This window comes from Suncus etruscus, chromosome 7 (genome assembly GCF_024139225.1).
Source record: "Suncus etruscus isolate mSunEtr1 chromosome 7, mSunEtr1.pri.cur, whole genome shotgun sequence".
Classification (NCBI taxonomy): Eukaryota; Metazoa; Chordata; class Mammalia; order Eulipotyphla; family Soricidae; genus Suncus; species Suncus etruscus.
In genome coordinates this window covers 125,662,954-125,688,708 of record NC_064854.1, presented here as the reverse complement: position 1 = coordinate 125,688,708, position 25,755 = coordinate 125,662,954, and the positions used below count along the sequence as shown (strand labels likewise).

Genomic DNA, 25,755 nt, shown 5'->3' with positions numbered 1-25,755 from the left:
CTAAGTTTAAAGGCTGGCGACTCCCATACTTGTTAATTTGTTGTGATTTTTAGTATCGAATCAGGCTCTTGTTGGCTTCTTCTCTCAACTCCCATTTCCTTCCACACCATAGCCTTCAGTATTAGAGATCTTAGTATTTTCTCTAACCTCATCTGTTCTGCTTACGTGATTCTGTTGATATGCCCTCTGAACTTACTTGAATACTTAGAAGTGAGTAAATATGCCTGAACATCAGGCTGATTATGTTATTTTGCATTTTCAGCACTTTCATCCAGATGCCTACTTCCCACTGAAGAAATACTTGAAATCTGCAAGTAAACTCCACATTGTGGTGGAACCATAGCTTGTCTTTCATTTGGGGCAGTGATAGCCCATGTGCCGTGGACATGAACGGGGAGCAGCAACTTGACACAGGTAACTGGTTTGCTGAGTGGTCTATTCTTCAGAGGGCACAATTGTTTAATTTATCCATTCCATTTTCTGATTTGTCTTTCTACCTTTAAATGCGAAGGTCTTTGAAGACGTGAGTTTGCCTTTCTCTGTACCTACAGAGCAGCTGGCACTAATGGGACACTTAGTTGCTTTAAAAGTACATTTTATGATCAAAGCTTTAAACGTGATAACATTTGGGGCCAGATTTTACAATAGGTAAGATGCTTGCCTTACATGCAGCTGAACTGGCTTCACCCCCAGGGCTGATCCCTGAGTGCAGAGCCAGGAGTAGGACTCAAACACTGCAAAATGTGGGCCAAATACCCACTCCACAAAAAGAAAAAAAAAGCTATTAATAATTGATAATTATTTATGGGGCTGGATCGGTAGTGCAAGCGGTAAGGCGTCTGCCTTGCCCACACTAGCCTAGGACAGACCATGGTTCAATCCCCTGGCATCCCATGTAGTCCCCCAAGCCAGGAGCGATTTCTGAGCGCATAGCCAGGAGTAACCCCTGCATGTCACTGGATATGGCCCCAAAACAAAACAAAAAATTGATAATTTTTAAGTTTGTTATTTAAATAGTATACTTTTCTTTGGGATTTTGGCTTTTGAACCACACCCGGCAGCACTCGGGAATCAGATTTCTTTAAAAAAAAAAAAACAACCCACACATTTATGTATTTATATATTTTGGTTTTGGGGCCACACCCAGCTGTGCTATGGAGTTACTTCTGGCTCTGTCCAGAAATCGATCCTGGCAGGCTCAGAGGACCATGTCCAAATGCCAAGAGTTGAACCTGGGTTTGTCCTGTGTTGGCCATGTGCAAGGCAAATGCCCTACCACTGTGCTATCACTCCAGTCCCAGGAATTACAGATTTCTGACTCTGCACTAAGAAATTACTTCTGGTAGTCTCCAGGGACCATTCGTGGTGCTGAGTACTGTGACAGAATGGTATTGACAGTGTGAAAGGCAAACACCTATCCACTGTACCTTTTCTCCAGCCCATCTTGGATTTTGAGAAGTTAGACTCTGTTGTTTTGTTGCATGGATTTTCTTGGGTTTATATTGTTTGATTTTATTTTAGTTTGAGATCCTCTTTGTTTCTTCAGTCTGTAAGCTTGTATCTGGCAAAAATTGGAAAATTTTTTTGCTCATGTCTTTCAATAATTTGGTGGGGGGTAGGGAGGCTTGGGCAGTGTACAGGAGCTAATACTGACTGAGCTCAGGGATCATTTCTGTTGGTGCTTGAGGAACCATATGTGCTGGGGATCTAAGTGGGTGCTCAGGGGCTACTCCCGGTTTGTTGTTGGGGGATCATAAAGTGCCAGGGACTGCATCCATGCCTCCTGCATACAAAATATGTGTTTCAACCTATTGTTCTGTTCTGTTGGCTCCCAAAATTTTTTGAAGAGAAAAGAAAATCTGATGAATTTATCTGGTGTGTGCTGTATTAGTTTAGAGTCTTTATTGCTTCAGTTTTATTTGTCTCTTCTGTTTCGAAAGTGGATTGTTTTGTAATAATGTTAATACCATGACCTTACTGTTCTTATCTTTTAATTTTCTGGTTTTTTTTTTTTGGGGGGGGGGGATTTGGGCCACACCCGGTAACGCTCAGGGGTTACTCCTGGCTATGTGCTCAGAAGTTGCTCCTGGCTTGGGGGACCATATGGGACACCAGGGGATCGAACCTCGGTTCGTCCAAGGCTAGCGCAGGCAAGGCAGGCACCTTACCTTTAGCGCCACCGCCCGGCCCCTGGTTTTTTTAAATAATATCTTTTTTGTTGTGTTTAATTTTGTCTTTGGGACACACCCATTGGTGCTCAGGAGTTACTCCTGGCTCTGCTCAGGGGATCATATGGGATGCTGAGGATTGAGCCCAGTTCCATCCTGGGTTAGCCGAGTGCAAGGCAAATGCCCTACTGCTGTGCTATTGCTCCATCCCCTTAAAATAATCTTTATTTAAGCATCATGATTACAAACACGTTTGTAGTTGGGTTTCAGTTATAAAAAAAAAAGAACACCCCCTTCACCAAGCAAAACAACCTTTCCACCACCAATGCCCTCATCTCTCTCCTCCCCCATCCCCTGCCTATATTTGAGACATTCTACTTCTCTCACTCATTAACATTGTCATAGTAGTTGTTAGTGTAGTTATTTCCCTAACTGCACTCAACACTCTGTGTGGTGAGCTTCATATTATGAGTTGGTCCTTTTGACCCTCATCTCGGTTGTCTCTGGGCATTATTACAATGATGTCACTTATTTTTCTTAAAACCCATAGATGGGTAAGACTATTCTGTGTCTATTTCTCCTCCTGTAACTTATTTCACTAAGCATATTAGTTTCCATGTCCATTCATTGTATAGGAAAATTTCATGACTTCATCTCTCCTGATGGTTGCATAGTATTTTATTGTGTAGATGTACCACAGCTTCTTTAGCCATTCGTCTGTTGAAGGGCATCTTGGTTGTTTCTAGAGTCTGGCTATTGTAAATAGTGCTGCGATGAATATAGGTGTGAAGAAGGAATTTTTGAATTGTATTTTTGTATTCTTTTTTTTTTTGGTTTTTGGGCCACACCCGGTAACACTCAGGGGTTACTCCTGGCTATGCGCTCAGAAGTCGCTCCTGGCTTGGGGGACCATATGGGACGCCAGGGGATCAAACCGCGGTCCGTCCTAGGCTAGCGCAGGCAAGGCAGGCACCTTACCTCTAGCGCCACCGCCCGGCCCCTATTTTTGTATTCTTAGGGCATATCCCTAGGAGTGGAATAGCTGGATCATATGGGAGCTCAATTTTTAGTTTTTTTGAGGAATCTCCATATTGTTTTCCATAAAGGCTGGACCAAACGCATTCCCACCAGCAGTGAATGAGAGTTCCTTTCTCCCACATCCCCGCTAGCACTGACTGTTCTTTTTCTTTGTGATGTTCTAGTCTCTTTTAATTTTCTTATACTTTTTTTAAGAGTGCGGGGGCAGGGAGATAGCATGGAGGTAGGCTGTTTGTCTTGCATGCAGAAGGATGGTGGTTCAAATCCCAGCATCCCATATGGTTCCTCGAGCCTGCCAGTAGCGATTTCTGATCATAGAGCCAGGAGTAGCCCCTGAGCACTGCAGGGTGTGACCCCCCCCCAAAAAAAAAAATAGTGGAGGAGGATTCCTAAGCAATGGCCCAGAGGCACTCTTTTAACTTAGTTCTGTGCTAGTCTCTTGGGTGCTAGGGTCTGACTTGGAGTCTGCCTTGTGCAAAAGAGCGTTAGCTCATTTTGTACTATCTCTCCAACCTCTGGAGAGTTTTTTTTGTTTTTTTTTTTGTCAGCATATCTTTGGGATTCCTGATAGAATGCCCACACAATGTAGAGCATTTGTCATATGTGTGAAGCCCTGGGTTCAATTACTGGTAACAGACACATATACACACACACACACACACACACACACACACACACACACACACACACACACACACACTTTGTATTTGTGATATGGCCAATTTATCTTTCAACAGAATTGTGTCATTATGCTTTACCCTCCTTAATAGACCCTCACAACAAAATATGTTGTCGAAGTTTGGGATATTTTTTTATAATCTGAAAACTATGGGATATTTTTTATTATCTGACATCTAAATGCAGTTTATATTTGCATCTATCATAGAACTTCTGTTAAACTTGGCTTTGACTATTGTGTAATACCACAATGAATATTTGCTTACAAGTACCTATTTGAAAGGCCAGAGCTCAAGTACAGCAGGTAGTGGGTAGTGTGTTTGCCTTGCACACAGCTGATCTGGAATTGATTCATGGCACACCACATGGTATCCCAAGCCCCGCCAGGAGTGTCCTCTGAGCAGTACAACAAAGCCAGGAGAAAGTCAGATTTGGCTCCAAAAATATGAGTACTGGGTGAGAGTACTCCGGTGAGAGATAGCATGAAGGTAGGGCCACCATTGCCTTGCATGCAGAAGGATGGTGGTTCAAATCCCGACATCTCATATGGTCCCCAGGCCTGCCAGGATCGATTTCTGAGCATAGAGCCAGGGCCAGGTGTGACCCAAAAACCAACACACACACACACACACACACACACACACACACACACACACACACACACACACACACACACACAACACATTTGAGTTCCTTCTGTAAGTTGTTTTTGGCCATGTACATATAAGAGAAATGTGACCCAAAAACCAACACACACACACACACACACACACACACACACACACACACTTATTTGAGTTCCTTCTGTAAGTTCTTTTTGGCCATGTACTTATAAGAGAAATGTGACCCAAAAACCAACACACATACACACACACACACATTTGAGTTCCTTCTGTAAGTTCTTTTTGGCCATGTACTTATAAGAGAAATCTCTGAGTCATACAGTACTTGAGTTTTCAGGGTGGTTTTTTTTTTGGGGGGGGGGTTAGTTTTTGGCTTTTGGGTCACACCTGGTGGCACTCAGAGGTTGTTCCTGGCTCTGCGCTCAGAAATTGCTCCTAGTAGGCTGGGGGGGACCATATGAATGCTGGGATTTGAACCACTGTCAGTCCTGAATCTGCTGCATGAAAGGCCAACACCCTACTGCTGTGCTATCTCTCTGGCCAGAGTTTTTAGGTTTTTGAAGAACGCTGTATTATTGCATTCCTACAACAGAAATATACCAAGAGGGCATACCCGTAGACCTTGCCTATCTCTGCTCATGGACAGGCAGGGGGGACAGTGTATGCAAGAGTAACATGGAGTTCATGACAGCTCTAGTCAGCTTTATTCGTAGCCGAATAAATTGCAAAACTCCTACATTCGCAGCAATAGGAAACAGTTCACAAAAATCCCAATTCACAGATATTTGCCAATACTTTTCTTTTTTTCTTTTAATAGTCATCCTAATGAGTGTGAAGTGATATCTCATTGTGATTGAGTCATATTTCCCTAAAGATGTTGATTTGCTTTCATATTATTTCTATGTAGAAAATAAAACAAAACAATAAACCTCTTCTATTTTCCTTCTAATACTGCTTCCTTCTCTCTTTTGTTGATGTAGAATTGTTGAAGTTGATAAATATTTTTTCATTCTTGTTTTATGATCCTATTAATATATATGTATTTATAAACCTAATACTTCAGAGGTTTTTTTGGAAGTCTAAATTGCATCCTGCTATACTTTTCATTTCATGCCCACTATAGTTGATAGTTAAAATAAGATGAAAAAATATTTTTGTCAAAGTTGTTTCCATTTATGGCTGGAGCAGTAACACAGTAGGTAGGAGGGTGCATGCCTTGCACGCTGCCAATGTGTGTTCGACCCCTGGCAAACCAGGAGTGATTTCTGAACACAGATCCAAGAACAAGCCCTGTGCTTCTCTGAGCATGACCTAACCCCTGCCCCCATACTGGCTCATTCATTTCATCTTCTGTATTGTAGTCCCCTATTGTGGACTTGATGTAATTTATCTGTACTCCTACAGATTGCTTTGCTGTTGTTAGTACAAACAGGACTAAGGTGAAAATACTGTATTTACCTTCTTCTGTTTTATGATGACTCTTGGGTGGTTTGTGTTTTTTTTTTAATTTTTATTTTCATCATATTGGCTTACATATCTTTCACAGTAGTATTTTAGGTACATATTAACATTGAATCAGGGGAATACCCATCCCATCGGTTTGTGTGTATTTGTGATGCAAACGTATATGTTCATTCACTGGCCCTTAATAATGAACTCGCCCATGTAAAAAACTGTTTTGAGCAGTGGGCCAAATTGTTCTCTGGGTTTTGGTTTTGGTTTTCTGGGTTTGGGTGATGCTCAGTGATTACTCCTGCATTCGGTAATTACTCCTGGTAGTGCTCAGGGACCATATGGGATGCCAGGAATTGAACCTGGTCGGCTACTTGCAAGGCAAGTAACCTATCCACTGTACTATCTCTCCAGCCACGTTAGGCCAAACTGTTGAATAAAATCTCAATCTTATTGATTTAATATGAAGTGGAATTCTTCATATTTAAGTTCAGTGTGTTTGAATTTTTTTATTGTTATTTTTTGTTTTGGGGTACAGTGCTCAAGGATCACTTCTGACAGGGCCTGGGGGACCACCTGTATGGGCTTGCCAGGGTTTGAACTTGGGTCAGCCATATGCAAGGTCAGTACAGTATCTCCGTACTACCATTGTACTATTATCCCCTGTGTTGGAATCTTTTTACATTTAAGGATTTATTTAGTTTCTGCTGTGACAGAGGTACAGGGGTGACCAAAAACAGAGTTGTCTTCATGGAATTGATTACCTATAAGAATAAAAAAAAATTCACAGTATACTTACTGCCAAGTCTGATGTGAAGATAAAAAGTCTGAGGACTCTTCTGAAAGAAGAGAGGCTGTGAGGTGCCGGAGTAGTGGCACAAGCAGTAGGGTGTCTGCTTTGCACGTGCTAACCTAGGATGGAAAGCAGTTCGTTACCCGACGTCCCATATGGTCCCCCAAGCCAGGGGGATTTCTGAGTGCACAGCCAGGAGCAACCCTTGAGTGTCACCAGGTGTGGCCCAAAAACCAAAAAGAAAAAAGAAAAAGAAAAGAAAAGAGGCTGTGAAGACACTGAAGAACCAAGCTGATAATCCAGCTGGATCCTAAGCCTCTGCATTCTTTCAGAGACTTTATATTTTATTATAAATGTGATTAAATGGTAAATGGTACCATGCTTAGATCTTGAATTAGAGAAATTGCAATGCATGTGGTGGAAAATCATTGGATTTAAGAGTATGTTATGAAAGGAGGAAAGTAAGGATAACTCCATGTTTTTAGGATTGAGATAAAATATCAACTACTTTTATTCAGAGAGTATTAAGGAAAATAAGATTGTAGCTTTAAGCTCAAATGTCTTATGTATCTTTTAAGTTACATTTACTAAGTTTTCTTTCATTGGAACTTACGTTTTTGGGGTTTGTTTGATTTTTAATTTCAGATGCTGGATCCGGAGTGGAAGAAGTTGAATTAAGCTGGGAAGATTACCTAGAAGAGACAGGTTCTACAGCAGTTCCGTATGGGTCATTTAAACATGTAAGCAGTAACTGGATTTGCTGTACCGTCAATAGAGATTTTATAATTTAAAGGGTGGTCTTCTAGGCCCCAAGGATGTGGTGCTGCGTAGCCTGCAGTGCCAGGGACCCACCAGCACCACCAGCTTACTCCCAGGACCACACTGGGGTGTCTGAGCACCTCCAGGACTCATACCATACAGTGATGCTTGGGTCCCATGTGACACCAGATGTTAGGCTTATAAGAAGCATGAACACTAACTCCTGATTTTTCTCCACAGCCCTAGAGTTTTATTTGATTTTGGTTTTGTTTTTTGGGGGCCGCTGCTGGTATGCTCAGGGGTTATTCCTGGCTGTGCTGAGAGGACCGTATGGGATGCTAGGGACGAAACCCAGGTTGACTGCTTGCATGGCAAGTACTATCACTCTGGCCCAGCTACAGATTTTTTTTTTTTTGGTTTTTGGGCCACACCCGGCGGTGCTCAGGGGTTACTCCTGGCTGTCTGCTCAGAAATAGCTCCTGGCAGGCACGGGGGACCATATGGGACACCGGGATTCGAACCAACCACCTTTGGTCCTGGATCGGCTGCTTGCGAGGCAAACGCCGCTGTGCTATCTCTCCCGGCCCTTAGTATGTTCTTATTTTAAAACTTAGTCATAATAGTTCTTAAACTTTTCCTTAGTTTCTTAAGTGGACATAGTAAGAATTAAGTATGTGTGTATATATAAATAGATATGTATATCTATTTATATATCTATTTATATTTTTTCTTTTTTTTGTTTTTGTTTTTGTTTTTGGGCCACACCTGGTGACGCTCAGGGGTTACTCCTGGCTATGCGCTCAGAAGTCGCTCCTGGCTTGGGGGACCATATGGGACGCCGGGGGATCGAACCGCGGTCCGTCCTACACTAGCGCAGGCAAGGCAGGCACCTTACCTCCAGCGCCACCGCCCGGCCCCTATTTATATTTTTTCTATGATCAAACCCAGGCCAGCCATATGCAAGACAAAATACCCTATTTGCTATGCTATCACTCTGGCCTCTAAAAATGTCACTTCAAAGAGATAGATTCCACATTTTCTTCTTTAAATGTTTACCTCTAGAGATGACAATAAAAACTTACCTTCTTATTTTCAAACTTCAGATATGTCCATAAATCCTAATGAGTATGCAGTGAGGAGCTATAAGAGAGGAAATTGTATATGGCTGTAGAAAGATGCTGAGATTTCAGGCAAAGTTTGCAGAAATTATACCTCCAGAACACTGGAGATGGATATGCAAGCCATTGGCAAGAGTTATAGTCAGCCCTGCCTGGAACAAAGGAGAGACCAAAGAGATGAGAAATTAGTTAGTAATTAACTTTCTCAGGTGTCCAGAGTGAAAGTATGGAAAGTATGGTGACTAGGACATTTGCCTTTATGCAGAGGATGAAGGTTTGAGCCCAAACATCGCATATGATTCCCCAAGTCTGCCACGAGTGATTCCAGAGTCCCAGAAGTACCCCTGAGCACAGCTTGTAGTGGTTCCCAAAAAAAAAAAAACAAAAAAGAAATTAACATTTGCAAAGGGAACATTTTGAAAGGGGAAGCTCCCCTCTCCCCAGTGATAGCACTGCAGTGGGCCTTGCCCTTGGCCAACCTGGGACTGACCAGGTTCAATATCCCACATCTCTTATGGTCCCCGAGCCTGCTAGGAGTGATTTCTGAGTGCAGAGCCAGGAGTAACCCCTGAGTGCCACTGGGTGTGGCCCAAAAATGATTAAAAAAAAAAAAAACAACACAGGAGGGAGGGATATAAACCCTCTGAAGTTTAGGGCAAAGATGAAAAATGAGAATAGAATAGAAAATTTGGAAAATGGCCTTTGATCTTGCTACTGGGATAGAAATACATGCCAGACAGTTGAGGAAGGAGAGTATCACTGAGAGCTTTTACCTTTTTAGTAATTAATTTGGGGTGTGTTACATCTGGGGGTGCTTAGGAGGCCCTCTGGTGGTGGTATGAAATCTGGGACTCATACATATATAAGTTATATATGCCAGCTCTTTGAATCATTTCCCTGACATAGGAGAGTCTACCCTCAGTACTTCGGAATAGTATTGAGAATGAATCCATCTATTTTATAGCTCTGTGAAATGACATTCAGACTAGAAAGAAAGTCAATGAAAAATGAAACGTGGAACAGGGGAAATGACTCAAATGGTAGAACTTTTCCTATCGTGTGCAAGGCCCTGAATTTAACTCTTAGTACCACATACTCCCTAGACTTGTAAGTAATGGCCCCAGGTTCACAATTAGGAATAAGTACAACTTAACACTATTATAATAATTTACCTAAATGGTAATAAAATTAATTTAAAATATTTGAAGCAGTTTGATAGAGAATTTTCTGAAATTAATGATAGATAAAAGGACAAATCGTGGGGGCCAGAGCGGTAGTGTGGAGCAGTAAGGCGTCTATCTGCCTTGCCTACTTCAGACTGCGGTTCGATCCCCGGCGTCCCATTTGGTCCCCCAAGCCAGGAGCGATTTCTGATCGCCTAGCCAGGAGTAACCCCCTGAACATCACCAGGTGTGGCCCAAACAAACAGACTGAAACAGACAAATTATGAACACCAGGGTTTGGTTAAATGCCCTACAGACATACATAGGTATATAATATTCAAAGTTCAGGGAGGGAGTTGAAAGATTTTTATTATTCAAGAATAATAGGTGTGAGGGGCCAGCGAGGTGGCGCTAGAGGTAAGGTGTCTGCCTTGCAAACGCTAGCCAAGGAAGGTTCGATCCCCCAGCGTCCCATATGGTCCCCCCAAGCCAGGCGCAATTTCTGAGCGCTTAGCTTGGATTAACCCCTGAGCATCAAACGGATGTGGCCCGGAAAAAAAAAAAAAGAATAATAGGTGTAAACATAGCATTTCAAGGAACTGAGAGGTATAGCTTCTTACATGGTACATAATTTCACTAATTTGTTACCATTACGGTTTATTTTTTTACTTTATTTTTTGGGAATTCGTTAATTTTCTTTTGAAATATCTGAAATTTCTTCTGAAAATATGTTGAGGGCTGTTAAAATGATAACTAACAATTTTTGTACTTAAGCCGGCGAGGTAAGGTGTCTGCCTTGCAAGTGCTAGCCAAGGATGGACCGCAGTTCGATCCCCCGACATCCCATATGGTCCCCCCAAGCCAGAGGCAATTTCTGAGCACTTAGCCAGGAGTAACCCCTGAGCATCAAACGGGTGTAGCCCAAAAAACCAAAAAAAAATATTACTTAGTAGGAACATTTTTTATACTCAACAGATTACATTGGTGAAATATTGAGATCTGTTTAAATTTCTTCATAGTCAAATGAAACAGAAGTTAATGGCTACTCTCTATTTTGTTTGGATCATTCCTATAAGTTAGAGTTAGAATTTACTAGGTTTCTTATGAGCAGACTTAAAACATTTAGTGCTTCAGAATTTAAATTAAAAAAAAAAAGTTTAAAAAAAAAAAAAAGTTGAGGGGCCAGAAAGATAACATGGAAGTAAGATGTTTGCCTTGAATGCAGAAAGAAGGACAGTGGTTCAGATTCCGGCATCCATATGGTTCTCCCCCCACCCCCACCCCCAGTCTGCCAGGAGTGATTTCTGAGTGTAAAGCCAGGAGTAATAGCACAGTGGTAGGGCATTTGCCTTGCACGTGACTGACCCAGGATGGACCTGGGTTCGATCTCCAGGTGTCCCATATGGTCCCCTGTGCCAGGAGAGATTTCTGAGCACATAGCCAGGAGCAATCACTGGGTGTGGCCCACAGACCAAAAGGAAAAAAAAATGTTGGGGCCAAGATATAGCTCAGGAGGGAAGAAAGCGTGTGCTTTGCATGTAGGAGGCCCTGGTTCAGTCCTTGGCACCCTGTGGCCCCCAGGAGCAATTCCTGGACACAGAGCCAGGAATAGTTAGCAGGTGCAGCCCCAAAAACGACGAAAAAGATTTTACACCAAAGAAATGCCCATTTGAGTTACATTTCTTCTGCAGGTGGACACACGTTTGCAAAATGGATTTGCTCCTGGAATGAAGCTGGAGGTGGCTGTGAAAGCAGATCCGGAAACCTATTGGGTCGCTACCATTATCACGACCTGCGAGCAGCTGCTGCTTCTGCGCTATGACGGCTATGGGGAGGACCGCACTGCCGACTTCTGGTGTGACATCAGGAAGGCCGGCCTCTACCCCATTGGGTGGTGTGAGCAGAACAAGAAGATCCTCGAAGCCCCAGAAGGTAATCTGGAGGCTTCCTATGAAGACAGGCTATGTTATTTATTACCAGACTTGTTCACAGTCCAAAGGCTTCCCTAACTTCTGGGGGCTGGTTAGCATTTTGAATGAAACTACCTATAATGATAATGCATTTTAAAGGAAATAATTTCTGTTTAAAATTATTTTCGGGGCCGGGCGGTGGCGCTAAAGGTAAGGTGCCTGCCTTGACTGCGCTAGCCTCGGATGGACTGCGGTTCGATCCCCCAGCGTCCCATATGGTCCCCCAAGCCAGGAGCGACTTCTGAGCGCATAGCCAGGAGTAACCCCTGAGCGTCACCGGGTGTGGCCCAAAAACCAAAAAAAAAAAAAAAAAAATTATTTTCGACTGGGCCATATAGATGGTATAATAGGTAAGGTGTTTGCTTTGGATGCAGCCAACCTGGGTTTGATCCCTGGCACTGTTTTGGCTCCCCAAGCCCTGTCAACTGTGATCCTTGAACTCAGAGCCAGCAGTAAGCCCTAAGCAGAGCCAGTTCTGGCCTACAAATCAAAAGAGAAAAAAGTACAGGTCAGTTTTTGTTTTTGTTTTTTTAGAATGAATCATAATTTTAGTTTTTCTGATGTTTCCTTATTTAATTTGTGTGCATTTGGTAGGAACAACACAGATGTGATGTTTTAGCTGTGTTCATTGTATTATTCCTCCTCCTGCATAAATGAGGCAATACATGTTGATATGTCCTAGAATTAGTGACACCAACTCTCATTTATTACTGGATTTTTCCATTGTGAAATCACTTTTACCCCCCCTTTTTTGTTTTTGAGTCACACCCGGCAGCGCTCAGGGGTTCCTCCTGGCTCTATGCTCAGAAATCGCTCCTGGCAGGCTCAGGGGACCATATGGGATGCCGGGATTTGAACCATCGACCTTCTGCATGCAAGGCAAATGCTTTACCTCCATGCTATCTCTCCGGCCCCACTTTTACCCCTTTTACATTAATAATGTCTTGTAGAGAGATGTTTCAAGCCTCCATGTGCAGTTTTTTTTTTTTTTTTTTTGTTTTTTTTGGGTCACACCCGGTGACGCTCAAGGGTTACTCCTGGCTATGCGCTCAGAAGTCGCTCCTGGCTTGGGGGACCATATGGGACGCCGGGGGATCGAACCTCGGTCCGTCCTACACTAGCGCAGGCAAGGTAGGCACCTTACCTCTAGCGCCACCGCCCGGCCCCCCATGTGCAGTTTTTATCTGAAACAGTTATCACTTTGATGATTACCAAATAGTGTTTTTAAATTTCATCTACAGTTTATCATAGGAAGCATTTTCTTTTACCCTTCAAATCATACATTTATGTATGTATGTATGTGTGTATGCACCTGAGTGTAGATTTATGTTTCTTATTTTATTCAGTGGTTATAGTTCTTTACTAACATTTCTCATAAATGGTTAGATTTGTAAAGAAATCGCTGTTATTTAGGTTTACAAGAACATAATTATAACAATAATGTGACACAGTCATTTGTCTATATATTTTAGGGTTATACTGTTGCCACAACAGATCCATCACCATGGTGTCCATTCTCTCCACTTCCAGCTCTCTCTCCTCCCAACTTTGAGAACCTCAGTTCTGTCGTTGGAGTTTCAGGATTTGTTTTATTGGACATTGTCTAGTCCTGTGCTTTCTTTTTATATACCATCTCTGAGTGAGATCATTCAGTCTGTGTCTTTCTCTTTCTGACTTATTTCACTAGCTATGATACCTTCTGGTTTCACTCATGTAGCAGAAGACAAGATTTCTCTATTATCAATAGTTGGCACTTAGGTTGTTTTCAGAACTTGGTTATACTACTATTATTAATTATTTTGATGATCTAGATCTGGTCAATAGGAACTTTTTTTTTCTTTTGGTTTTTGGGTCACACCCGGCAGCACTCAGGGGTTACTCCTGGCTCCACGCTCAGAAATCACCCCCAGCAGGCTCAGGAGATCGTATGGGATGCCAAGATTTGAACCACTGTCCTTCTGCATGCAAGGCAACACCTTACTGCTGTGCTATCTCTCCAGCCCCTCAATAGGAACTTCTCTTCCTTTGGAAGGGCTAGAGGGAGAGGATGCAGTCTGAGTGGTAAAAATAAAATAAAATAAAAAAAAAAAAGAAGAAGAGAGCTGGAGTACTAGTACAGTGAACAGGGTGATTGCCTTCTAGGCAGCTAACCTGGTCCCTGACACCCTGTTTAGTTTCCCGAGTCCATTGGGAATGATTCCTGAGCTCAGAGGCAGGAGTAAGCCCTGTAATTACCACATGTAATCTAAAAACAAACAAGTTAAAAGAAGAAAATGAAAGCCAAGGATGTGGCTCTAGTGGTAGGACATTGGCTCTAGGTTTGATCCACAGTTCTGCAGGCTCTCTGAGCACCTGCTGGGAGTGACTCGAATACCACCACAGAAATAAAACTATTTGGGAAAAAACAATATAGTTAGGTAACTTTTTTAACATTCATAAAGTTTCCCTAAAAAAAATGAAAAAAGTGGAACAATAAAGTTATAAAATTCCAGAAAGCTTTACTGAAATAAAATCAGATTTGGAATATATATTGAAAGGGCTCACAAGATAGATAGGGAAATAAACTCATCAGAAGATGAGATCTTAGAAAGGTATTGAACTTTATTTGTTAAATTAATTTATTTAGCAGTGAGCCTAAGGAGACTGTTGAACTTTAAAATAAAAAGATATTCCCTTGGTTATTTAGGCAAGAAGATTTAAATTTCTTTAAAGTGAGAAAAACAAGACCATCCTATGACTACCAACATGATCTGTGCCCAAAAGACTACAGGATAACCGGTTTCTTTTTTCTTCTTTTTTGGGAACTCATACTCTTTCTTTCTTCTTTTTTGGGAACTCATACTCTTTCTTTGGTCTGAATATTGTAGGCTTTCCAAACTGAGATACTATGATGACTTTATGCTTGACTTTTTTTTTTTTTTTTTTTTTGAGTTGAGGGCAGCCTGGCCCTACTCTTGGTTTGTGGAGTGGTGACAGTATCCACTCCCAGAGATACTCAGGAAGCTGTGATGCTTCAGATTGAACTCTGAGCTTCTCCATGCCAAGCATGTACTCTGCTCTCTGAACTATGTCCTTGCCCCATACTTTTTTTTTAGCACCATGAAGAATGTTTGTACATATGCATCCTCCTTAATTCTCTTTGGTTATTTAGTGTTTATCCCTCCCCTTTTGCTGCTCTTGTTGCAGTGATGGGGGCCATACTCATTTGGTTGTGGTGATGACTCAAGTCTAATTGTGGTACTTGCACTCATTGCCATGGTGCTTGCAAGAGGTTACACACTATAGTTGTGCTGCTTACCTGTACCCCGATTGTCCTTGCTGGAGGCTGCACTCTTGGCTCTCGAGTTCTTTTAGGGCTCTCTACCTTCACTTGTTTCCATTTCCCCAGCTGTAGTAGGCCAAAAATCACATACTGTTGAAGTTCCACGGGTCTCAGATTGCAGTACTGTTGGGAACCTGCTTGATACCTGTGGGAGCACCAGCGAGTGTCATGTTTGCACGGCTGTTTTGAGTAGGGTTTATAGGTTCATACCCAGCAGTTCTCAGAGGGGCCTTCAGGGCTATACCTGGTGGTGCTGGTAACATGCAGGGATTGAATTGGAGCCCAAACAGGTAAAGTGTTTACCATAAAATCACCCCATGCACCATATCTCCAACCCCAGATGAGTGAGTCTGACTCAAGGTTACACATAAATTAATCTAAACCAGTCTGCGGGTGCAACATGTGTAGTCTGGCAGTCTTCTGCCTTCTATCTCCAGCAAGCTGCCTGTCAGAACTGCCATTTTTTATTGAGCCAAGAGACCACCCCTAGGTGGGGTGTTAGGACAGAGAACTCAGGCTAACCTGAGCTGACTAGTCACACCCAGGTTTTTTTTTTTTTTTTTTTTTTTTTTGTGGTTTTTGGGTCACACCCGGCAGTGCTCAGGGGTTACTCCTGGCTCCATGCTCAGAAATTGCTCCTGGCAGGCACAGGGGACCATATGGGATGCTGGGATTCGAACCGATGACCTCTTGCATGAAAGGCAAACGCTTTACCTCCATGCTATCTCTCCAGCCCCGATTTTTTTTTTTTTTTTTTTTTTTTTTTTGTGGTTTTTGGGTCACACCCAGCAGTGCTCAGGGGTTATTCCTGGCTCCAGGCTCAGAAATTGCTCCTGGCTGGCACGGGGGACCATATGGGATGCCGGGATTTGAACCGATGACCTCCTGCATGAAAGGCAAACGCCTTACCTCCATGCTATCTCTCCGGCCCCAGTCACACCCAGGTTTACAAGTAAGACAATCTCTGTTTTGGGGTAAATTCAAATTGTCAACAAATATACAAAGGAACCAGGGAAGATTTTTTTTTTTTTTTTTTTTTAGGTAAAATAAGGTGTAACCTAACAGTTACTGTGCTGAAACCTAGCCCCTAAATTAAGCACCTTTTGGATAAAAGTACAGTAGAGTTGGGCCTATTAGAAGACAACTCTTGGGCCCGGAGAGATAGCACAGCGGCTTGCAAACAGCCAATCCTGGACCAAAGGTGGTTGGTTCGAATCCCGGTGTCCCATATGGTCCCCCGTGCCTGCCAGGAGCTATTTCTGAGCAGACAGCCAGGAGTAACCCCTGAGCACCGCCGGGTGTGGCCCAAACACCAAAAAAAAAAAAAAAAAAAAAAAAAATAACAAAACTCTTTTTTTTTTTTTTTTTTTTTTGGTTTTTGGGCCACACCCGGTGACGCTCAGGGGTTACTCCTGGCTATGCGCTCAGAAGTTGCTCCTGGCTTGGGGGACCATATGGGACACCGGGGGATCGAACCGCGGTCCGTCCAAGGCTAGCGCAGGGAAGGCAGGCACCTTACCTTTAGCGCCACCGCCCGGCCCCAGAAGACTACTCTTACACTAAACCAACCACTATGGTCTTCAGGGACCATGGGATTACGGTCTTCAGGGACCATGGGATATAAGTCATTTAACTCAGATGCCCCACAGGCAAGCTTGTGCTCCAACCCTTTGCATTATTTCATTTGTTGGCTGAGAGGGGAGTTTATTTTTGTTTGTTATTTTGTTTTTTGGGTCACACCCAGCGCTGCTCAGAGGTTACTCCTGGCTTCTTGCTCAGAAATAGCTCCTGGCAAGCACGGGGGACCATATGGGACACCAGGATTCGAACCAACCACCTTAGGTCCTGAATGGGCTGCTTGCAAGGCAAACGCCGCTATGCTATCTCTCCGGGCCCGAGGGGAGTTTATTTTTAATTTCTCTTAAAAGAAGTAGTATGTTTGGATCTTCAGTACTAAATGTACTCCAAAATAATTCTCAGTAATAAATGTACTTCTTTTCATTGACTTAGTTTCTGTTTTCTTTTTAGTTTCTCTGTTTTCATTGGCTGATATTTATTTTCTCACCTAGGCATCAGAAATAAAGTTTCTGATTGGGCTGAGTTTCTGCAACAGAGCCTGAGGGGAGCATGTAGTCCTCCTGTTCCACTACTAGAGGGCGTGAGTATTATAATCTCCTGTCTAAGGAATCAAATTTGTTGCTTATTTACCACTCCAAGGCAAATAAGCATTATTACTATGGACATAGCTTGAATATTGGAGATTGGAAATTAACTAACCTTGTTATGTAGCTTGCTTAGTGCTTAAAGTGTTCTGAATTAGGGCCAAAGTAGTAACTCAGTGGAAAGTACATGCTTTGCATACTTGAAGCCTGGGGTTCAATCTTGGTTATACAAACGCATACAAAAAATGTGCTTTTGGGGCTGGAGTGATAGCGCAGTGGTAGGACATTTGCCTTGCACGCAGCCGATTCAGAACAGACAGTTCTTCGAATCCCGGCATCCCATATGGTCCCTGGAGCCATCCAGGAGCGATTTCTGAGTGCAGAGCCAGGAGTAACCCCTGAGCACCGCCGGGTGTGACCCAAAAACAAACCAAAAAAATGTGCTTATTGGGGTGCCTCCCAGTGGTGCTCAGAGCTTACTCCAGGCTTTCTACTCAAGTACCACTCCAGGCAGGCTCAGAAGATTATATAGGATGCCAGGGATTAACTAGGGTAGACTATGCAAGGCAAATGTCCTACCTGCTATACTATCATTCTGGCCCCTAAGTTTTTAAATTTTCATATAGTAAGTATGGGCTTGGGGGCCGGAGCAATAACACAGCAATAGGGCGTTTGCCTTGCACTCAGCCGATCCAGAACAGATGGTGGTTCAAATCCTGGCATCCCATATGGTCCCCCAAGCCTTCCAGGAGCAATTTCTGAGCGCAGAGCCAGGAGTAACCCCTGAGTGCCATGGGGTGTGACCCAAAAATACAAAAAAAAAGTACTGTGGGGACCAGAGAAACAGTACACACTTGCCTTTCTTGTGGCCAACTTGGGTTTGATCACAGCACTACGTATGTCCCCCAGAGAACCACCAGGACTGATTCTTGAGCACAAAGCCAGGAGTAAGCCCTGAGCACCGCTAGGTGTGGCCCAACCCACTCCCCTACCCAAAATGAAAAATTTTGCTAAGTGCTGTTAAGTGCTCTTGCTTACTCACTATGTTTTACCTACAGCTTCGTAACGGGAGGAATCCTTTAGATCTCATTGCTCCGGGATCCAGGCTAGAATGTCAGGCCTTCCAGGACTCTTTAAGCACTTGGATCGTTACTGTAGTAGAAAATATTGGGGGCAGGTTGAAACTACGTTATGAAGGACTGGAAAGTTCTGACCGTTTGGAACATTGGTTGTATTACTTGGACCCGTTTCTTCACCATGTGGGTTGGGCTGCTCAGCAAGGATATGACCTTCAGCCCCCATTAGGTAAAGAATCCTATAAAATTTTCTTTTAATGAGTAGATTGTCGGTTATGTTTCATTAATATTTATGAGACTTACATGTATTTCTTGCATAGCATCATAGCCCTTGTTTGTCTAATAGAGATACTGTTCAACCAAGGGAACATGGTTATTAAATTAAGTGCCTATTTTATTTTGGTTTTATTGCTTTTATGATTTGCTGTACATATTCAGATGCTTACAAACTTTTGCCTCAGTTCATTCTGGCCTCTTACTAAAATTAGGAGAAATTCTGTGTGGTATTCAGATAGTTATAGGAATCAAAGAATTCTTGAATTTAAAGCGAATGGTTGATTAGGGGCTGGAGCAGTGGCGCAAGTCGTAGGGCATTTGCCTTGCATGCACTAACCTAGGACGGACCGTGTTTTGATCCCCTGGAGTCCTATATGGTCCCCTAAGCCAGGAGCAATTTCTGAGCGCATAGCCAGGAGTAACCCTTGAGCATCACCGGGTGTGGTCCCAAAACAAAACAACAACAACAACAAAAAACAAAGAAATTTTATTAATACTGAAATTTGAGGGGGCTGGAGAGATAGCACAGTGGTAAGGCATCTGTCTTGCACGCTGCAACCCAGGATCGATGAGTGCTGCCAGGCGTGACCCAAAAACCAAAAAAAAAATTTTTTTTTTGAAGTTATTATTTAAATTGGTTTGTACTTACTATTTTGTGTCCAAGCGGGGTATTGTATGCATAATTTGGGCGCTATAGCAATCGTGTGTGTGTGTGTGTGTGTGTGTGTGTGTGTGTGTGTGTTCTTATTGTTGACATTGTCAAAAATATCGTAACAAAGAAAGGTGCAAGCTCTTTGAGTGAAGATGTTGGGTCTTTTCCTTTTACTAGCAGGAAGTTACTTTTTAGTTTATCTGACTATTTGTTGGGGGTGGGAGCATACCCAGTTGATGCTCATAGATCACTCCTGGTGGTCCTTGGGGAACTTTTTGGAAGCCAAGGATCAAATCCAAGTTGACCACAGGCAAGGCAAATTCCTGACTTGCTGGACTATCACTTTGGCCTCAGTTTATGGTACTATGGCTTGAACAGTTAGAGAGTATGTTATGTTTTCTCATAATTTAAAGTATTCTACCTTCTTTTACTGAAGCCATCAGGCATATGAAAAATGAAGCTGAGTGGCAAAAAATCTTGGCCAAAGTGAGAGAGGAGGAAGAAGAGCCATTACCATCATACTTATTTAAGGTAAAAAGCAAAAAGAAAAAGTGAAAGACAAGAATTTATCTTGCATAGCAGACTATGAAACAGTTTGGGGAGATACAAAGCATAAAACTATTCCTTGAAGCCTGTGCAGGCAGGTACTGTCAGGTCTGAAGGAGGAAAGAGGTTTTAAAGTTGGAATGATAATCCTTCATTTTTTTTCTAGACTTCTAACAGTCTAGATTTTCTATAAATTCTCCAAAAGCATTTTTACTCTTTTTTTCCCCTTACATATGTGTTTATGAACTTATTTTCCTTCTCGGTAACTTTGTGTTCTAAAGTTAGAAAGTAGGAGGACTTCCTAAGGGTTTGTTTTTTTCCCAGAATCTTTTTTCTGGTGAAGAAAATAGTAGAATCAGATTATTTACCAGAAGCCAGTGAGTCCCATTATTCTAACTAAGAGTAATATTCAACTGTATATGGCTATAAAGTTAAAGTGAAAATACTCTTATTTTCCTCTTGGTATTTGATTTCAGGACAAACAAGTGATTAGCACTCATTCATTCTCTGCAAATATGAAATTGGAAGCAGTGGACCCTTTGTCTCCTTTTGGGATTTCTCCTGCTACAGTTGCTAAGGTAAAATCATCTTTGCCTTTTTTTTTTTTTTGTTTGTTTGTTTTTGGGCCACACCCGGTAACGCTCAGGGGTTACTCCTGGCTATGCGCTCAGAAGTTGCTCCTGGCTTGGGGGACCATATGGGACACCGGGGGATCGAACCGTGGTCCATCCAAGGCTAGCGCAGGCAAGGCAGGCACCTTACCTTTAGCGCCACCGCTCGGCCCTCATCTTTGCCTTTTACCATAAAGGTAAAATTGTGGAGGCAGCTCTTGGTAAGAATTCCTGTAAAGGTGACTGTTTTAGGAAATTGGCAGTTGTTTGATCTTCAGGGCCTACTAAACCAATACACTGTTAACCCTGAATTGTAAGGCTATAATTCTATACATAGTCCATTTCCCTTCTTTCCTCCAAGCTCAGAAGCCCCAGCCAACCAGAGCAGACTGGGACTGGTTACCATTCTAGTGGCCCAACATTTGGGGCATGTTCTCTGAGACAGAGTTAGTTATCCGTAAGTAGGGGGATTTAGCCTGCTGGCAAGCCCTGGCATTGAGAAAGTATGAAGGGATGGGTGTCACATCATCTTCCAGTATAGTTGCTCCAGCCATGGATCCTAGATTCAATCATTAATCTTTTGAAAGATTTAAGATTTCGATTAAAAAAATTTTTTTTTAAATCCTTGTAAGAAATCAAAAGCAAAAGTAAATAGCAACCAGGGTATAGTCAGTGGAATGCTGAATCATTTGTCCTGTTAAGATTTGAATTCTCAGGTGGGGGTGGGGTAGGAAGGAGGGAGATCTGGGACATTGGTGATGGGAATGTTGTACTGGTGAAGGGGGGTGTTCTTTACATGACTGAAACCCAATTACAATCATATTTGTAATCAAGGTGTTTAAATAAAGATATTAAATCAAAACAAATATACAACAAGAATTAAATTTTTGTATTGTTATTTTAAAAAATGATTTTAATTCTCCAGACTGGAACTATTGATAGCGGGTAGGGTGCTTGTCTTCATATTGCCAACCCGAGTTTTATCCCTGGCCTCAAAATAAGAATTTAAAAAAAGATATGAATGATCTTTGCCTTGAAAGAAGACAATTAGATCAAGGAGGAGCTCTGAGCTACAGTGGCATCAGAAAGCTTTGTTTGGGATATAAAGGGCTACAAAACACAAAGGAGTCAAAGAGAATGTAGACTAGGTGGGTCAGAGTACAGTGGCTAGGGTGATTTCCTTGTATAGGGTTTATACTGACTTTGTTCCCCAGCATTGTATATGGGTCTTTGAGCCTGCCAGGAGTGATTTCTGAAAGAAATAGCCAAGAGTAACCCCTGAGTGCTGCCAGGTGTGCCGTATGGGTCTTTGAACCCCTCTAGGAGTGATCACTGAGTATAGAGCCAGGAATAAACTCTTAAGCACCATCAGGTATGACCCCAAAACCAAAATAAATAAAAGTAGAGTAGGAGAGGGGCCTGAGCGATAGCACAGCGATGAGGCATTTGCCTTGCACACGGCAGACCTGGGGGCAGATCTGTGTTCGACCCCAGCATCCTACATGGTTCTTTGAGCCTGCCAGGAATGATTTCTGAGCACATAGCCAGGAGTAACCCCTGAGTGCTGCCAAGTGTGGTCAAAAAAAAAAAAAAGACTAAGATAAAGTGTACTTTAATCCTCACTAAAATAATCTGAACTTTATTTGGAGCCCAAATACTTGGATTTAAATCCAGGTTCTACTTCATGACTGTGTAGCACGAAGCCAGTTCTTTAATCTCTTTTAAACTCAGTTTCCATATTGCAAAATGGGGTTCTAAAGGCACCCACTTTATTATATTATTAGGGACGTTAAAATTGAATTTAATGAATGAGAGGTGCTTTAATCATGATTAATTACAAAGTAAAGGTATTATTAGTTCCCACAGAGGCTCTGGATTTCCGTTAACTGTTTGGCATGCCAAGAAGTAACGTGCATATGTTCATAAGTGTAATAAAATTTGTGTGTGTATTACATTGCACAGGTTTTTGATGAGAAATACTTTCTGGTGGAGATGGATGATTTGCGGCCAGAGATGCATGCACGGCGATCTTTCGTGTGTCATGTTGACAGTCCTGGAATTTTCCCTGTGCAGTGGAGTCTCAAGAATGGTTTACACATCAGCCCCCCTCCTGGTGTGCATTGATTTTCTTCTGATTGTTCAACTAAACTCTCAGTTTTATCATATAGCCTTACCTAGATCTTTTATCACTTTTCCCAGCCTGTCTTTAAGCTTTTTGGGACCCTAAGGAAAGTGTCAGAAACGACCAAGGTCTCCACAATTTGTGTATCTGAAAGTTACAACTTAATCTAAAAAACTTTTAAAGAATATTCTACCTTGATATATGTAGTTTAATATTAATTTGAGGCCCTTTGACAGTTCCTGAATTTATCTTTTCTCTATAGGGAGGTCACAAATGAATGAGGTCAAGAAGTGCAGTGACTCCACGGGGGGGGGGGGGGGGGAGCAATGCTAGTTATGCAAAGTTGGCGTTTGGAAACCAGAACTGGGAGGGAGGTTATTAATGATTATTTAGGTTTCTCAACCTCAGACTTGAGGGAAAAACCTTTAGAGTCCTGAAGTAGGGTCACTTTCAAGAGTCAGAGAGGATATATGTAGGAAACTACTGAATTTTCTTGGTATTGTTTTCCTGGTATTTGTAAAATGCAATCTTTAACCCTTTAGTCAAGACTTTTTGATAATGGGCCGGAAAGATAGCATGGAGTTAAGGTGTTTGCCTTGCACACAGAAGGTCGGTGGTTTGAATTTCGGTATCCCATATGGTCCCCTGAGCCTGCCAGGAGTGATTTCTGAGCATAAAGCCAGGAGTAACCCCTGAGCGCAGCCGGATGTGAGACACCCCCCAAAAAAAAGACTTTTTAATAAAACTTGGTTGAACTTGATGAAAAAAATTTTTAATTTAGAGTATCTGAAGATATCAGTTATTGATTTTTCTTCAAAATAAATAAATGCTTGGCAGTCTATATTCTTGATTTTAGACTTGGAATATCCTTGCTTTTTTAATGTTCTCAGCTGAAATACTGAAGTGGTAGTGTTAATGAAATTTATAAGCTCACTACATTTGCCTTTCATGTAACCATTACTCATCAGATGAGCATTTATGGAATGTTTGCAGTGAGTCAGACTTAGACTAGTGACTAGGATGACAGAGGTGCATATAAACAGTTACTTTAAGAAGCAGGAAGGAGGGGCCGGGTGGTGGCGCTGAAGGTAAGGTGCCTGCCTTGCCTGCGCTAGCCTTGGACGGACCTCGGTTCGATCCCCCGGTGTCCCATATGGTCCCCCAAGCCAGGAGCAACTTCTGAGCACATAGCCAGGAGTAACCCCTGAGTGTTACCGGGTGTGGCCCAACCCCCCCCCCCAAAAAAAAAAAAGAAGCAGGAAGGAAAAAAAAAGAAGCAGAAAGGAGAAAATAGTATCCTAGCCTCTGGTCCATCAGTGAACAGAGAAGAAGCCTGCTTTGGGATGATGGTGCAGGACACACCTACAGCCAGAAATTCTTGCTTTGCTAGAAAGCCCTGTAAGTTTAAAGCCTTTTATTTGGACTGTTGCCTGTGTATGAAGAGAAAATAGATGTAGTTACAATAACACATTGGATCTTTTGGCCTTGATATAGGTAAATAAACTTTTAAATAGAAGAAAGGAGGTGAAAGGCAAGAGGTGTATAGTGAAGAGTTGAGGTGGCAGCGGATGGAACATTGTCTTGTGGAGTAGAAGCTGACTTAGGAAGGAGCTGTCAGGCTTTGAGATGGTCTGCTGGAGGTCTGGCCCAGTGGCTAAAAGATAAGCTGTTCAGAGCAGAGAGTAGCTGAGATCCAGTGCGGCAGTCAGACCCAAGTCAGCTCCTTGCTATCAGACCATCAGCTTGAGAGACTGCTACTAAAAACCATTGAAAAATTAAGCAGGGTATTAAATACAACTATTTTTTTTTGGGGGGGGGTCACACCCGGCGGTGCTCAGGGGTTACTCCTGGCTGTCTGCTCAGAAATAGCTCCTGGCAGGCACGGGGGACCATATGGGACACCGGGATTCGAACCAACCACCTTTGGTCCTGGATCGGCTGCTTGCAAGGCAAACGCCGCTGTGCTATCTCTCCGGGCCCTAAATACAACTATTTTTAAAAGTCATTCATAATTCAGATTACGAAGACTAAAATTCTTTTTTTTTTTTTTTGGGCCACACCCAGTAACGCTCAGGGGTTACTCCTGGCTATGTGCTCAGAAGTTGCTCCTGGCTTGGGGGACTATATGGGACACCGGGGGATCGAACCGCGGTCCATCCAAGGCTAGCGCAGGCAAGGCAGGCACCTTACTTTTAGCGCCACCGCCCGGCCCCACGAAGACTAAAATTCTTCAGAAAATAAATCTTGAAACTGTGCTAGGAATATTGTATAAGTAGTAGCTAAAACATGTGTAAGAATGTATTTTTGGGGCCGGCGAGGTGGCGCTAGAGGTAAGGAGTCTGCCTTGCAAGCGCTAGCCAAGGAAAGATCTCGACCGCAGTTCGATCCCCCGGCGTCCCATATGGTCCCCCCAAGCCAGGGGCAATTTCTGAGCGCTTAGCCAGGAGTAACCCCTGAGCATCAAACGGGTGTGGCCTGAAAAACCAAAAAAAAAGAATGTATTTTTGAAAGAAAATTCTTTTTTGATGAAGTAGTTTTGTAAAATCTTACCTTTATAGCCCGATACTGTAATAGAAATGGTAATAACCTGGATTATTTTTATAGTTTACCGGAACTACTTCATTTCACAAAAGTATCAGTGGTTTGCATTTTTAGGGTGTTTTACCCCTTCTCTAAAATGATCAGTTTCTCAGATGAGTAAAATTAGAAGTTTTGGTTAGACACCTGACAGAGCATAGTCAAGCAGGCTTAGGCTTGTATGCAGTGCTACTAGGAGTCATTGTTTTCTTATCTCTGTCTAGGCTATCCGAGCCAGGACTTTGACTGGGCTGACTACCTCAAAAAGTGTGGTGCTGAAGCTGCTCCACAGAGGTGCTTTCCTCCGGTGAGAACCAACCCCTGTTACCTCATGGACACTGCTCTACGGCTCCTGGGGACTCTGTCTCTCATGTTTGTTCTGTTTATGACTCTGAAATCAGTTCTGTTACTCAAACCAGACAAGCATATTGTTAATCATAATAAACTCATCCGAGGAAAAATTTTAATTTACATCAGAAATTAATTTTTAATTTAATGTGGAAGTTTTCTTCAAATTAAAAAATGATTTCCTCTCCCTCCATATTCATCTCAAAAATATTCTGTGGGGGGGCCCGGAGAGATAGCACAGCGGCGTTTGCCTTGCAAGCAGCCGATCCAGGACCAAAGGTGGTTGGTTCGAATCCCGGTG

The 25,755-nt window shown here is 42.6% G+C and overlaps 1 protein-coding gene and 1 non-coding gene across 2 annotated transcripts in view; both read left to right on the top strand.

Annotated features, from left to right (window-relative positions):
• The first annotated feature begins 269 nt into the window (after positions 1 to 269).
• The window catches only part of SFMBT1 (Scm like with four mbt domains 1), a 50,263-nt gene continuing 24,777 nt past the window's right edge, over positions 270 to 25,755 (top strand). The window contains exons 1-9 of the mRNA XM_049776158.1: positions 270 to 414; positions 7,398 to 7,492; positions 11,484 to 11,724; positions 17,154 to 17,242; positions 18,305 to 18,551; positions 19,687 to 19,781; positions 20,273 to 20,374; positions 22,370 to 22,520; positions 25,331 to 25,413. Of these exons, the coding sequence (XP_049632115.1) occupies positions 387 to 414; positions 7,398 to 7,492; positions 11,484 to 11,724; positions 17,154 to 17,242; positions 18,305 to 18,551; positions 19,687 to 19,781; positions 20,273 to 20,374; positions 22,370 to 22,520; positions 25,331 to 25,413 (1,131 nt within the window). The 5' untranslated portion in view covers positions 270 to 386. The remainder of the gene's footprint in view (positions 415 to 7,397; positions 7,493 to 11,483; positions 11,725 to 17,153; positions 17,243 to 18,304; positions 18,552 to 19,686; positions 19,782 to 20,272; positions 20,375 to 22,369; positions 22,521 to 25,330; positions 25,414 to 25,755) is intronic.
• On the top strand, positions 5,113 to 5,248 carry LOC126014664 (small nucleolar RNA SNORA58). Its single transcript, XR_007497668.1, has one exon. It is a non-coding gene; the product is annotated as a small nucleolar RNA SNORA58 (small nucleolar RNA).